Source organism: Rhinopithecus roxellana, chromosome 19 (assembly GCF_007565055.1).
Source record: "Rhinopithecus roxellana isolate Shanxi Qingling chromosome 19, ASM756505v1, whole genome shotgun sequence".
Lineage (NCBI taxonomy): Eukaryota > Metazoa > Chordata > Mammalia > Primates > Cercopithecidae > Rhinopithecus > Rhinopithecus roxellana.
The window spans coordinates 33,713,590-33,727,630 of record NC_044567.1 but is presented as its reverse complement, the minus strand read 5'-3'; the positions used below and the strand labels follow the sequence as shown (position 1 = coordinate 33,727,630).

The 14,041-nt window shown below is 39.8% G+C and overlaps 1 protein-coding gene across 2 annotated transcripts in view; it reads left to right on the top strand.

Annotated features, from left to right (window-relative positions):
* Window positions 1–14,041, top strand: part of TNRC6C (trinucleotide repeat containing adaptor 6C) — a 139,763-nt gene that overhangs the window by 19,762 nt on the left and 105,960 nt on the right. For both annotated transcript variants that reach the window (XM_010381911.2, XM_030923618.1), the window contains exons 2-3: window positions 9,463–9,562; window positions 10,366–10,387. In XM_010381911.2, coding sequence (XP_010380213.2) covers window positions 9,463–9,562; window positions 10,366–10,387 — 122 coding nt within the window. The remainder of the gene's footprint in view (window positions 1–9,462; window positions 9,563–10,365; window positions 10,388–14,041) is intronic.

The following is a 14,041-nucleotide window of genomic DNA, read 5'->3' as shown; positions in this document are numbered from 1 at the left end:
TTTTTGTTTTAGCAGGCAGTCAGCCTGGGTAGGTTCAAGGCTTCTAATGTCAGCTCAGTACTAGGCTCCCACTATGCTGCTTTGGACCTGGCCCACATGTAGGAGTTAGTCTGAGGCTTGGGGGAGGGGGTGTTGTCATCGTAGTTCATATCTCACAGCCTTTGTTCTGCTGTTTTGGGTCTGTCCCATAAATGCATAACTCAAAGGTCAGTCCAAAATGGTGAAGGTCTGTACATAGAATTGGGGGATTCCCTTTTCTAGCTGATTTCTCTCTGGGATCCCTGACTCTCCTGGGATACGTCCAGCTCACGGGTCCTCCTTTTTTTAGTCCTCTGCTGAGAAAGATGAGGTTTCTCTCGGTTTTAGGTGTCAGTACCGGGCCTGCTACAGCATGGCTGTGATTGGGGCCCACTCCCTGGGCAAAGCTTTGAGAGAAGGAAATGAGAAAGTTACCCCCACACAGATTGCCTTCCCTACATTTAACTCCTCTCCCCAAACCACCTACTTTTGTTACTTTTTATTATTTATGTGTTTGTGTTTATATTGTACTTTGTCCAGTTTTTTGTTGTTGTAAGTGGCAGGAGAGAGGCTATAGCTGGTTTAATCCATCTTGCCCAGCCCCAGAAGGCCTGAATCCATCACCACCTGGTTTAGTTTGCTATGCTGTGTAGCAAATACCACTAAATGTAGTGGCTTAAAGCAGTGCACATCCATTGCATGGTTTCTATGGGTTCAGGAGGCTGTACTAACCTGGGCCCTCTGCAAAGCTGTGCAGTCAAGGCCAGGGGCTGTTTTCATCTGGAGGCTCTGCTAGTGAGCCGTTGGTATCCAGGCTTCCTCAGGCTGCTGGCTGAATGCCATTCCTTGCAGCAGTAGGATTCATGACAGCTTGTTTCTTCAAAACCAGCAGCGAAGAGGGAGACTCTAAAGCCAGTCTGCTAGCAAGTTGGAGTCTTATGTAACATAGCCGAGGAGTGACATACACCTTTGCCATATTTGAATGACTAGAAGCAAGTTGCTGGTCTCTCTCTCTCGTACTCCACAGGAAGGGATTATACAAAAATGTGGAAATCAGAAGACTGTAGAGTCTGTCAAGCACAGGTCTTCTTCGCAACTTCTGGTCCTGTTGGTCAGAGCCATTTGGCAGTGAGTGCCTTTTCCACCCCCAGTCCAGGTGTCGTGCTGAGTGACTTAAGCATTCTTACAGGCAGTCCATCTGATACGCTGGCTTACGGGCTTTGGACCTTCTCTATACCAGTGACTTGACTTCACTTTAGAACCCAGTCCTTGTGACTCTAAATCTCAAGCATACTCTCTATTCTGTTTCTTTCCATAGTCTGTAGAGTTTTAAATATAATTAAAGCTTTACTTTGTCTTTCCTTTTAGATTTTATGCTCAAGGCTGAGACTATTTTGTCTTATCCTTCTCATACTGCCCACAAAAGTCTAGCAAATACTTCCTGCACATAGCAGGTAGTCAAATACATGTTGAATAAATTAAGACCTTAACTATTTCTATGACAAGTGCATAGCATACCATTTCCATCCCCTTCTCTTTTTAATTTTGTCTGATAACATTTTACCAGCCCTTCCTAACATAAACAGTGAAAGGAAATTCTAATTGAATTAGTCAGTTTCAAAATAGTGGCATGTAACACACACACTCTGTCTCTCCTCCCTCTGCCCGCTCCCCCCACACACAAATTAGTGAATATTTTGATGACATGACATTGAAGTCTAGCCAGTATAAATTCAGAGTATATAGGCAATAGTGTTCTTTGTAGGTGAAACTAAGGATGAGAAGCATTTACAATGTCTGATAACTAAACCTCAAAGACAAAAATAGGCCCCTGCCCTCTTTTATTGAATTTTCTTCTTTTACAAATATAGGAAGTGATCAACTAACAAAAAGACTGGTAATTTGTAACATTTTTCATCCAGAATAGTTTTGCATGAGGTGACTGGATTCCCAGTCTACCTACATAATTTCACCTTTTGAATCATTATTTCTCTTTCTCCATCAGACCCTCTGAAACAAAAGTAAATCATTGTTTCTCTGGGAAAATCTACAGTTTAACTAGGAACACCGAAATGATACCCACAGAGGCCCATTTGTGGGAAATCTTCTTCTCACCCCTTCCTCCTCCTAGTTGCCTCCAAAATATGAGTGTTGCTCCTTTTTCTACCCAGAGCCTCCTAATCTTGTGATTGCTAAATTACTTGAGAATAAAAGAAACAAATGGAAAACCCAGGTTATTAAAAAACATTTTCTTCCTAATGAAACTCAGTACAGAGGGATCCATTCTAGTATGCCTCACCATATGAGGTGTAGTAATTTATATCCAGTTTGGCCCTTCAGACTTGCTCGGGGCCCAGCAGTTGAGCCCATATCGGATTTCCTCCTTACCTAGTTCCCATTGCTACTGAAACATAAGCTGAAACACCAATCGAAGGGATGCTGTTCTCTTCAGCAGAGCTAGGTAGGGCAGTTGGAGTTCTTTGCAGTGGCAGTAAACTGGAAAGGAAGTGAATATGTATGAATAGAAGAATGACTGAATAATATGATAACATTTGCACCATGGTACATTATGGAGCCATTAGAAATAACAGATTGGACCTCTCAGTAGGGGGAGGGAGAGAGAAGGGAGATCCTCCTTCCCTGCAAGTATTGAATGAGAACAGCAAGATGCAAAAAAGTTTCTATAACGTAATTCCAGTTATGCCAACAATGATCCAATACAATTTTTGTAAAAATGTATAAGTATTTATGTTTTCATACAGTTACATGAGCAGGGACAAAAACAGAAAGATATGAACTAGGTGGTTTTAATGTGGGTCATGGAGGGAGGAGATATTTGACATGGATATGGAAGGGGGAGAAAGAGTGGGTAAGGGATGCCAAGCATGTCAGCAACAGGAAAGCAAATATTGTCCTGGGGGGAAAAGCACGATAAGATTATATTTACAAATGTATGTTGATCATGTATATTTAAACATAATTTTAAAAAGAAAATGTTCTGTGATTAAAAAGTAAAATTCTCCCAGCCTCGCCATTCCTTTTCTTTATTCTCCTTGCTTCTTGACTTATAAATTTATTTTACAACTTAGAAAAAATATGAATTGACTCTCCATTTAATTGATACATTTGTTTTTTTCTTCTTTTAGTAGGTGAAAGCACTTTTCAAATCCAAATTTATAATCTTACTGTGCAAGGTAGACAGTAACTTTTTAAATACTACTTGATCATATCAGAAAATAAAGTTTTCCTTAAAAGAGAACCTTACAGATTTTCTTCACTGTAAATTTCAGCTGAGATTATATACCAGAAATTGGTACCAGAAATGCCGTAAAGGGTAACAGATTCTTCTCAGGGCCGCAGAGACAGAGTCCTCCTACCAAGGCACTTATAGCCCAGAGGACGGAGGAAGCTCATAATCTTGTTTAAAGCCAGGACATTTGGCTCCCCAACTGTAACAGAAAAATAGCCTAAGCAGGAGGCCAGTGCCCAGACAGATGCAGGTGCTCATCTTGTCACATTCTCACTGCATTTTGTACTTGTTGCCGTTGTAATAGCGATAATTTGTTTTACTCATTTATGTAAATATCCTTGAAAGTGTATGTATTCTTATCTTGCTCCCTGCTATAATCCCAGAGCACTTATAAAGCTATTGTTCAGACTGGGTGCAGAGGCCCACACCTGTAATCCCAGCACTTTGGGAGGCTGAGGTGGGAGGATCACTTGAGGCCAGGAGTTCGAGACTAGCCTGGACAACATAATACAACGCCATCTCTGTTTACAAAAATAAACAAAGCTTTTATTCAGAAAATACTTATTACATGAATCAGTCCCTACCTCCCTCCCTCCATCCTTCTTTTCGTCCCTGGTGCTTACTACAACAAATAGCACATGTTAGCTGTGTAGTTCCTCAGTGATTGAATTAGTGAACATATGAGATAGGTTTAAGGTGTAGACTCTGTAGGAAAAGAAGTGATTAAAATAGCTCAGAAGAAAAAGGAATAGTTAGGAAATGGGAAGATTCAGTGAGGACAAAGAATAGGTGCTGTGGAAATAGTGATAACAATAGGAAGTTATGGTCAGAATGTGGGATAGTGGCATCTAAAATTTTAGCAGTGGAGCAATTCTGGGTGGTTAGGGTCTGTTAGCTAATACTGTAGCACCCTGGTAATCGGGGGGGGGGGGGGACTGCATGTTTTGGCATTTGAGGCTGCGCTAGTAAAACAGCCAGTTCCCTACCTAATATCCCTAAAGCAGAACCCACCGTGAAGGAAATCCAGCCCATACATACAAAGCCCCTAATGGGTATTTCAGTGCCTGAACAGACAACCAAGGATTACTACAGAGTTGTGGAAAGGCTTTCAGATCAGAGAGAGTCTAAGGGAAGAGGCATCCAGGGAAGGAACAAAGATATGCAGAAAACTTAGAAGATTTTCAGAGAAAATAATGGAGATGATTTTGCTTACCTAAAACAAGAAGAGGGTGTTGTGAAAAAGGAGCATTCAAGAGCACAAGAAAGTTAACAATTTTAAACATCACAATAAAAAACTCAGCAGAAGGATTAGAAGATCAAGTTGAATCAAGCACCCTCAAGATAGAAGCACCAATTAAAAAAGAGTAGAAAACATAAGAGAAACAACACAGTTACAGGTGATCAATCCAAGAGGTTCAGGTTCAGTATGTTTATTTAGAAACAGAAGGAAAGTGTTTTCAAGAAAATAGAGAACTGAAAGGTATGAGCTGAAAGCATCAGCCAAATGCCACACACAAATAATGGGGGAGAAAAGACACATCACCCTGAAATTTCAGAACCCTAGAGATCAAGTGGAAAAAATAAAGCATGGCCAGGCTTGGTGCCTCACACTGGTAATCCCAGCACTTTGGGAGGCCAGGGCAGGAGATTGCTTGAGCCCAGGAATTTGAGACCAGACTGGGCAACATAGCAAGACCCCATCTGTACAAAAAATTTAAAAATTAGCTGGACGTGGTGGCGCACACCTGTAGTCCCAGCTATTCAGAAGACTGAGGTGAGGATCACTTGAGTCCAGGAGATTGAGACTACAGTGAGCCGTACTCTAACCTGGATCACAGAGCAAGACCCTGTCTTAAAAAAAAAAATTAAAAAAAAAATCACCTAAAAAGGACTGAAAAACAGAATGACATCAGATTTCTCTTGAATGTGACTGGATGCTAGCATACAGTGACACCAGGTCTTCAAAACTGACCTTCAGCCTGGAGTGTTAATACTCAGCCAAGCCAAGCCACCAGTCACATAGAAAGGTACCCTGAAACTGTCTTTAGACATGCATTGCCTCTAAAAATTGACTTCCCCCCACCCTTTCTGGAAAAGATACTTGAATGTTTTTCAGCAAATTGAGGGAGTAAATCAAGGAGGAGAAGTCATGGGATGACTGAGTTAAGAAATTCGTATCAACATTAATGGATGGGTGATGATGTCTGTTATATGTATCATTGCTCCTGCTTAATCTGTTCCACCTTTCCACTGTATCAGTCTGGGTTGGATAGAAATCATGCAGTGATCCAAACGGAAGTTTTATGATAAAAGAATAACTATAGACTCCTTAAAAAATATGCAAATGGCCAACTACATATGAAAAGATGCTCAGTGTCACTAAACATTAAGGAATTGCAACTCAGAACCACAGTGAGGTCCCTGGAGTAGTCAAATTTATAGAGACAAAGTAGAGTGGTGGCTGGGGAGGGGGGAATGGAGAGTTGCTGTTTAATAGGGACAGAGTTTCAGTTTTGCAAGATGAAAAGAGTTCTGGAGATTGGTTGTACAACAATGTGAATGTAGCACTAATGAACTTATATTTTAAAATGCTTAAGATGGTAAGTGTTACGTAATATCTATTTTACTACAAAGAAATGTAACTGTAGGCTGGCTGTAAGAAAGCTCTAGCAGAGTGCTCCCACCCCAGACAGAGCTGCGCTGAAGGCTCTGGAAAGGGGGTCTAAGAGTGCTGTGTTTTTAACTTGAGGTGGGAAGAGGCTTAAAAAACAAAAACAATTTTTGCCAGGAAAATAGAGAAAAAGAAGGAACAATTTGGAGCTGTAGAAAAAAGTTACACAAAAAATAAAATGTAATCACAGTATACTACATAGTTCTGTAGCAAACATTTACATATTTTTTTAGATGGAGTCTCCCTGTGGAGTGGAGTGGTGTGATCTCAGCTCACTGCAACCTCCACCTCCCGGTTCAAGTGATTCTCCTGCCTCAGCCTCCCAAGTATCTGGGACTACAGGCAGGCACCACCACGTCCGGCTAATTTTTGTATTTTTAGTAGAGATGGGGTTTTGCCATGTTGGCCAGGCTGGTCTCAAGTGATCTGCCCACCTCGGCCTCCCAAAGTGCTGGGATTATAAGCGTGAGCCACAGCACCCAACCACATTTGCATATTCTTTATAAAGTAGATGCTGTTTATTGATTTAACTAAAAATAGTGATGAGTGTGGTGTAAGAGCCAAATCCACAGTCATCATTACAGGAATTAAACTGTTAAAGTCTCAGATTAGGCTGGATTTGGTGGCTCACACCTGTAATCCCAGCACTTTGGGAGGCCGAGGTGGGTGGATCACTTGAGGTTAGGAGTTTGAGACCAGCCTGAGCAACATGGAGAAACCCCGTCTTTACAAAAATACAAAAATTAGCTGGGTGTGGTGGCACGCACCTGTAACCACAGCTACTCAGGAGGCCAAGGTCAGATGATGGCTTAAGCCCAGGAGGTAGAGGTTGCAGTGAGCCAAGATTGTGCTACTGCACTCCAGCCTGGGTGACAGAGGGAGACCCTGTCTCAAAAAAATAAAATAAAAATTAAAAATGAGTCAAGAAATAGCAGCCTCAAGCATATCATGTAGAGATGTGAACAAACTTAGCCTCCCCATGCATACTGCAGTATATCATTAAGTGAAAAAATAGTCATAGAAGTTTCTTAAAGATACCCAAAACTCTATTTATAAAGTAAAAATGTGATTAGATGTTGATATGTTTAAAAATTATTAATGAAAAATAGCAGAAATTGAACACAGGATTGGAGCTAGAAGAGATTACTGCTAAGCAGCTAGGGGGACATTAGAGAAACTTTGTTAAAGAGCAAATATCTGAATTAGGCTTTGTCATATAAACACGAACACAGGTAAGAAAGTGTGAGATCTCATGGCTACTTGGGCTCTTTATTTACAACATTCTATTTTACCATTAAAGTAAAATCTGAACTGTGTTGCTGAGGGAATAGCTAGCTCTAACTAATTTGTAGATTAATAGAATTAAGCAAAAATCATGTGTATTCCATTTATTAAATATCTTTTAAAAGTTAGCTTATATTGTCTACTTTATTAAGTTTAATATTGGGAGGTAGCTTAAGGGTCTTATTGTGCTGTAGATTAAGAAACTATTAACAATAGCAGTAGGCAATTACTATGTGCTTGCTTTTTGTTCGCTTTTCCCCTAGATTTTAGCTTCAGCCTGATAATAGCAAAACCATCACTCACAGGGGTTGCCTGTCCCTTATAAGAAGGCTCTAAGTGCAGATTTCTTAGTGTCTCTGTCCCTTTTAGCATGAAAACATCCCTGGAAGGTATCATCGAATATAATGAATAATCATTTTCCAAACTGGAGACACGTGCACACCTCCTTTAAAAACAGTGTTTTCTCAACCTTGATTGAAAATGGAGTCACATCTGGAAGCTTTAAAAACTGCCAGTGCTCGAGTTCCATTCCCAGAGATTTCCCTAGCATGGGTTGCAGCCATTGGAGATTTTTGAAGCTCTTCAGGTAATTCTGAAGGACAAAGACTGAGAACCACTGTTTAAAGAAAAATATTCATTAAGACACACCCACCACCATGTAATTTAAAATATTTTTCTTGTGATAGTTGTTTAAATATGGATTAGCTGACACTAGATTGAAATTCCTTATGCATGTAGTTGTATAGAAAACACATTTACAAATTAAAAACTCCAAAATTAATAAATTCAAAACATTCATGGGTAGATGATGATGTTTTGCTAAGACTTTTGTGTATGTTTTTACTTCTGCATAGTGTGTTAAATCCTTCCCGTCTGTATCAGTCTGGGTCCAACTGGAATTTAGAAACTACACAGTGATATAGACAAGGAAAGTTTGATTTAAGGAATAATTAAACTGATAAAAGGGTAGCTATAGAAAACTATATGGTACCTAGGCCTGAGGGAAGTGTCCAGGGAAGGACCAACTTTGAAAGGAGGCCCCTCCCCACGGCTAGGGAGGATCACAAGGGACAAATCTGTGGATGGGGTGAGTGACAGAAGACCTGAGCCCACAGTGTCTGTGTTGAGATGGTCATGAGAAGATGACACTAGACCACACCAGAGCCACAAGGTTGCTGAGAAACCGCCCATGCTGGGCCCATGGCTGGAGCCATTGCAGGGTGGCCTCACACCCACCGCCTACCCCCACTTCCCCCAGCAGCTAGAAACAGCAGAAGGGCACCTTCCTCCTGCAGTGTCCCTAGGGTGCCCTCTACTGAGAAAGCTCCATGTTGTACTCACTGAAAGGAGACATGTTTAAAGGAACTCTGTCATTATTGCAGAGCAAGTGTTTAAGGGTGACTTTGGAGCAAATAGTCAATGACTCGGTCACTGACATAACACCCTATCCAGCCAGCCAAACTCCTTGACAGGTTTTCAGCACTAGCTCATAGGCTGCTGTGACCCCTTCTGAGCAGAACTGCTCTATGTTGTGTTCCAGTGTATCTTTATACTAGCTCACCATGCTGTGTGGAATCTTTATTTTTTAATAACATTGGCTTATCAAACAAACATAATTTTAGTGTGCATAAGAATCACCTCCAGAGATTCTGATTTGGTTTTGCTAGGGTGGAAACTAGGAATCTACATTTTTTAATAGGTACCCTAATGATTCTAATGATGGTGGTCCCTGAGATACAGTACTTTGAGTAATACTGGTGTGTGTTTCTCAAATACAGACTATTTGAGTGTAGGAGTTGTATCTTACTCCATATCATGCCCTTATCCCCAGCAATGCCTGATGATGGCTTAGTGTTCAACAATGTGGGCCGAATGAGTGAGACCGCCGGCTACTGAAGAAGTCAGGGCAACCTGCAGTGCTGTTAGGAAAGGGTCCCTTTCTAGCACCTTCTCAGAGGGTCCTTCCGTATCCCATATTCGAAATTCTGACTTAAGACTTGAAGCAGCGGGCGCCTGTAGTCCCAGCTACAGGGAGGCTGAGGCAGGAGAATGGTGTAAACCCGGGAGGCGGAGCTTGCAGGAGCTGAGATCCGGCCACTGCACTCCAGCCTGGGCGACAGAGCGAGACTCCATCTCAAAAAAAAAAAAAAAAAAAAAAGACTTGAAGCAGCTAATACTTTTTCATTGTTTGACTTAACATGATCATCAAACTTATACTAGTTTTCTTTGTATTTAATAGGGAGAAAGAGCAAGAAACACAAGAAGAGGAACGTTTGATGGAAGAAAAGAAAAAGAAAAAGCAGGAAGAAAAGAAAAAGAAGGAAGGTGCTCAGAAAAAGGTTTGGCTGAAGTTCCTACTTCATTGTCTTTGTATCATTGTGTGTCTCATTTGCATCATCATAGCCATTACCTGACAAGGTTTCATTCTGTTACTTTTTAGATCAATATGCCAAGTCTATAATTAGCAAATAATAGATATTCTACTGGTGAAATAAATACAGGTGACAGCCGTAAATGTCTAACTTGGAAGTGGAAGTGTTAGAGCTGTGTTTTAAGGAAGCTGTGTTTTAGTTGCTGGTGGTAACATGTGTCCATGTTGTTCTACTTAAAATGAACTGTCCTGAACAACCATGTCAAATAAATGAAGAAAGGGCCATTCAACTGATCTTATTAGAAAAGCTAGAAATTTTTTTTTTTTTTTTTTTTTTTTTGCAGCTTTGGCAAATGTTCTTTTATGAATCCTATTAGTAAAAATTAAAAATAAAAGCCCTACTGTAAACTTTATAGTCAAGCTTGAATTTTTTGGCATTTAAAAATACCAAGTTATGCCATTTGTCTTTGTTCTTACCTAGTTTAATGTATCTTGTAGTTTAAACTGTATACCTGTTAGATAGAGCCTGTTAAAATTACAGAGTTTAAGTGAGCTCCAGATAGAATTTTGTGCCTTTAGATTAATATTGATATGTAATCAACGGCATGTAGACAGTTACACATTTTTCCCACTAATAAATTGTCATAAATAAACGGGGCAAAAACTCATTTTAAAAATTTTCAATACTAAAAGTTTGCTTATAAACTTTCATAGATGTGTACATTCTACACATTATTCCTGAAGAGTTTCTTTCTTTTTTTTTTTTTTCAGGCTGCTGATCAAAAAACCAAAGGTAAGTTTATTTATGTTTAGGGGGGTACATATATGATGGTACCAAAATTTTTATGGTCAGGATAACTTTTTTTTTAAATTGATGGTTAAAAAATGCGAATCTAAGCCTGCCTTTGGAACTATTTTTTATTATTCATTGTGAAATTCCTCATTTATCACTGGTTTTACATCCACATCTCATTGGCGTTTGGTTAATCAAAAATGCCTGAAGAATGTTACATTAGCTTTCCAAGCAAAGCTTTTACATTTTCTTTTGGTTTGATTTCCACCAAACAGGATTGAACTGATAAAGTTGATTGAGTTTGAATAGGAACAACAAAAGGATGTCTGCATTTTTTTAAGGTTCCAATTTCTCATTGCCAACTATCCTTTATAATAAAAACGATACATTCTTTCTGGATTCCCTCTTTGCTTATTGATATGTAAAAGATTTCTCTTTTTATCCTTCAAGTCCAGAATTTGCTAGTTATCATAAAAGGTGTTGGTGGAAACACACACATTTCTCGCTGTAACTCAGGCACTCCTGTGATGTGCTGGAGATTCAGGATGAACAAACGGAAAGCCACACTTCAAGCCTCTTCATTTTATACCTGTATGTTTAGTTATTTCCCAGTGGTTAAGAGCATACACTCAGGAGTCACATACACTAGCTCTGTTTAATTTGGGACAAGTTACTTCACTTCTTTAGGCTTCAGGTATCTCATATTTAAAATGAGAAAGGCTGGGCGCAGTGGATCAAACCTGTAATCCCAGCACTGTGGGAGGCCGAGACGGGCGGATCACGAGGTCAGGAGATCGAGACCATCCTGGATAACACGGTGAAACCTCGTCTCTACTAAAAAATACAAAAAACTAGCCGGGCGAGGTGGCGGGCGCCTGTAGTCCCAGCTACTCGGGAGACTGAGGCAGGAGAATGGTGTAAACCCAGGAGGCGGAGCTTGCAGTGAGCTGAGATCCGGCCACTGCAGTCCAGCCTGGGAGACAGAGCGAGACTCCGTCTCAAAAAAATAAATAAATAAATAAATAATAAAATGAGAAAGGTAGTGAATGGTTCCTACCTCATAAAGCTGTTACAAAGACTTAATACAATTATTTGTCAATTAAAAATAAAATGTAAAAGAAAAAAGACTAATTGAGATCATGCAGGAAAATGGCTCAGTACCTTGCATATAATTGGTGCTCAGTACAGGTTTACTATAACTGTTATTCTGAAGTTTTTATTTTCCACTGGACCATCACGTGTACACAGCTGTACATGTAGACACATGCACTCTCACAGCTAATACTATGCTTTTGTGAGACATTTATAGTTTTCAAAGTTAAGGTTATATATATTATCTCATTTGAACTTCATAGTTGAACAGGAAAGGAATTTGTTTACAGATCATCTCCTAGTGTGAATTAAGAGGCTGGTTCTTGCTTAAGAACCAGTTAATGGTAAAAACAAGACTTGAGGGAGCCCAGGTCTCCAAGCCTCTGGACTAAAGTCACATGAGCAGCATAGCAAAAAGGACATTTTTCTCTCTTATACTCTCAGAAGCACTGTGAATTTACATAACACTTTTCCAGAAGGGTTCTAAAGGGTTATGGTACGTAGTTGTGTATGAATTTATGATCTTGAATGAAAAACAATGGTTTCTTACTATTGTCATTTCAAAATACAGAATTAACTGTTCTGGATCATCCATTTCTTCTTTTTTTTTTTTTTTTTTTTTTTTTTTTTTTTTTTTTTTTTTTTTTTGAGACGGAGTCTTGCTCTGCCACCCAGGCTGGAGTGCAGTGGCCGGATCTCAGCTCACTGCAAGCTCCGCCTCCCGGGTTTACTCCATTCTCCTGCCTCAGCCTCCCAAGTAGCTGGGACTACAGGCGCCCGCCACCTCGCCCGGCTAGCTTTTTGTATTTTTTAGTAGAGACGGGGTTTCACCGTATTAGCCAGGATGGTCTCGATCTCCCGACCTCGTGATCCGCCCGTCTCGGCCTCCCAAAGTGCTGGGATTACAGGCTTGAGCCACCGCGCCCGGCCCTCTTCTTTTTTTTTAACATTTTGAATTTTTCAGTCTGATTTAATACCAGCTATATTCTTCATTATTGTCATTGTTTTCTCCTCAAGTAGTGACAAATCGCGTATTACTGAATAGTGATTGTGAATTACATTGTCCCACCACTTTATGCAGAGCTATTATTTTTCTATTACTGTTCTGATGAGAATTTTCTTTTACTTTTTTTTTTTTTTTTTTTTTTGAGATGGAGCCTTCCTCTGTCACCCAGGCTGGAGTACAGTGGCGTGATCTCGGGCTCACTGCAACCTCCGCCCCTTAGGTTCAAGTGATTCTCCTGCCTCAGCATCACCCCACCCCCACCCTGTAATTTGGGATTACAGGCGTGCATGGCCACGCTTGGCTAATTTTTTGTATTTTTTGGTAGAGACAGGGTTTCACCATGTTGGCCAGGTTGGTCTCGAACTCCTGACCTCAAATGATCCACCCCCTCCTTGGTCTGCCAAAGTGCTGGGATTATAGGCGTGAGCCACCGCGCCCAGCCTCTGTTGAGAATTTTCATTGCTAACTCCAAACGCTACTGGATTTTTCTCTTACCTTCTGTATCCTCTAAAATACTGTTCCTTTGGGTACAGTTTATCAGTAACTACTAACTAGCCTTAGAATGGGTTGTAGTAATAATGTCTTTCCAAACAAAAGAGGCTTTTTGAATTATAAATAATTTAACAGTACTGCTAGGTAATTCATTGATGAATGTTAGCAGCATCAAGGTTTACGTTTTTCTCAGACTCTTCATTATTACTGATTCAAACCAAAATTAATTGCCTGAGAAATATTGGTTCCAACTTTCTGACTGGACACTTTTGTCGGGTGACACAGGCTGGCCTGACTGTACATATGATACATGTTATAGTACTAGTATTAGTGTTCACATGTAAAATTGATGGTTTTCTAACATTCTAGTATTTTGACTTCCCTCCCTTGCTCCAGATTGTGTGTCCATGAGGGCAGGGGCCACATTTGCCACAAGGCAGCACCCAAAAGTCTCAAGGCCCTGCGTTGTTTGAATATAAGAAAGTGTTTAGCAATTTGAGAGAATCCAAGAGTTGGATACTCTTAAGAGAGAGGCTACAGTTATAAATTAGATTGTATAATGTACTGAATCAATTAACACTGTAGAAGTTTGAATAAATTTTGGTTTTGATAATTAGCTCAAACTAGACCAAATCAATTAGAAATTCCCTTGCTCTGCAATATTATACACCACTCAACTAGTAGTATTAGTAAAGCCGTGCCCCAATTATTTAGCATTATATTTGACTTAATTTTCTCAATAATAGAAATGCTTTAAATGTGGGTTTGTTTTAAACATTTTCAAGGAATGTTTTAGAATATATGGCATGCTTATCTATGATACCCCTCTACCTTCTCCTGGAGAATATTAGCTACTCTAATCCATTCTTAATAGATGAGTCTTCATTATAGCATTAATTATACTTTAAAAAAGTTTGCATCTGGCTATAACCATCGAACTTGAACTACGAATTTTTATTTGAAAGACTAATGCTGAACTGAAGCTAACTAGAAATATATCTTTTTTGAATAACTTAATCTAATATGTAGCATGCTTTCCTACCCTCCCCCCACAAATTTGAAAA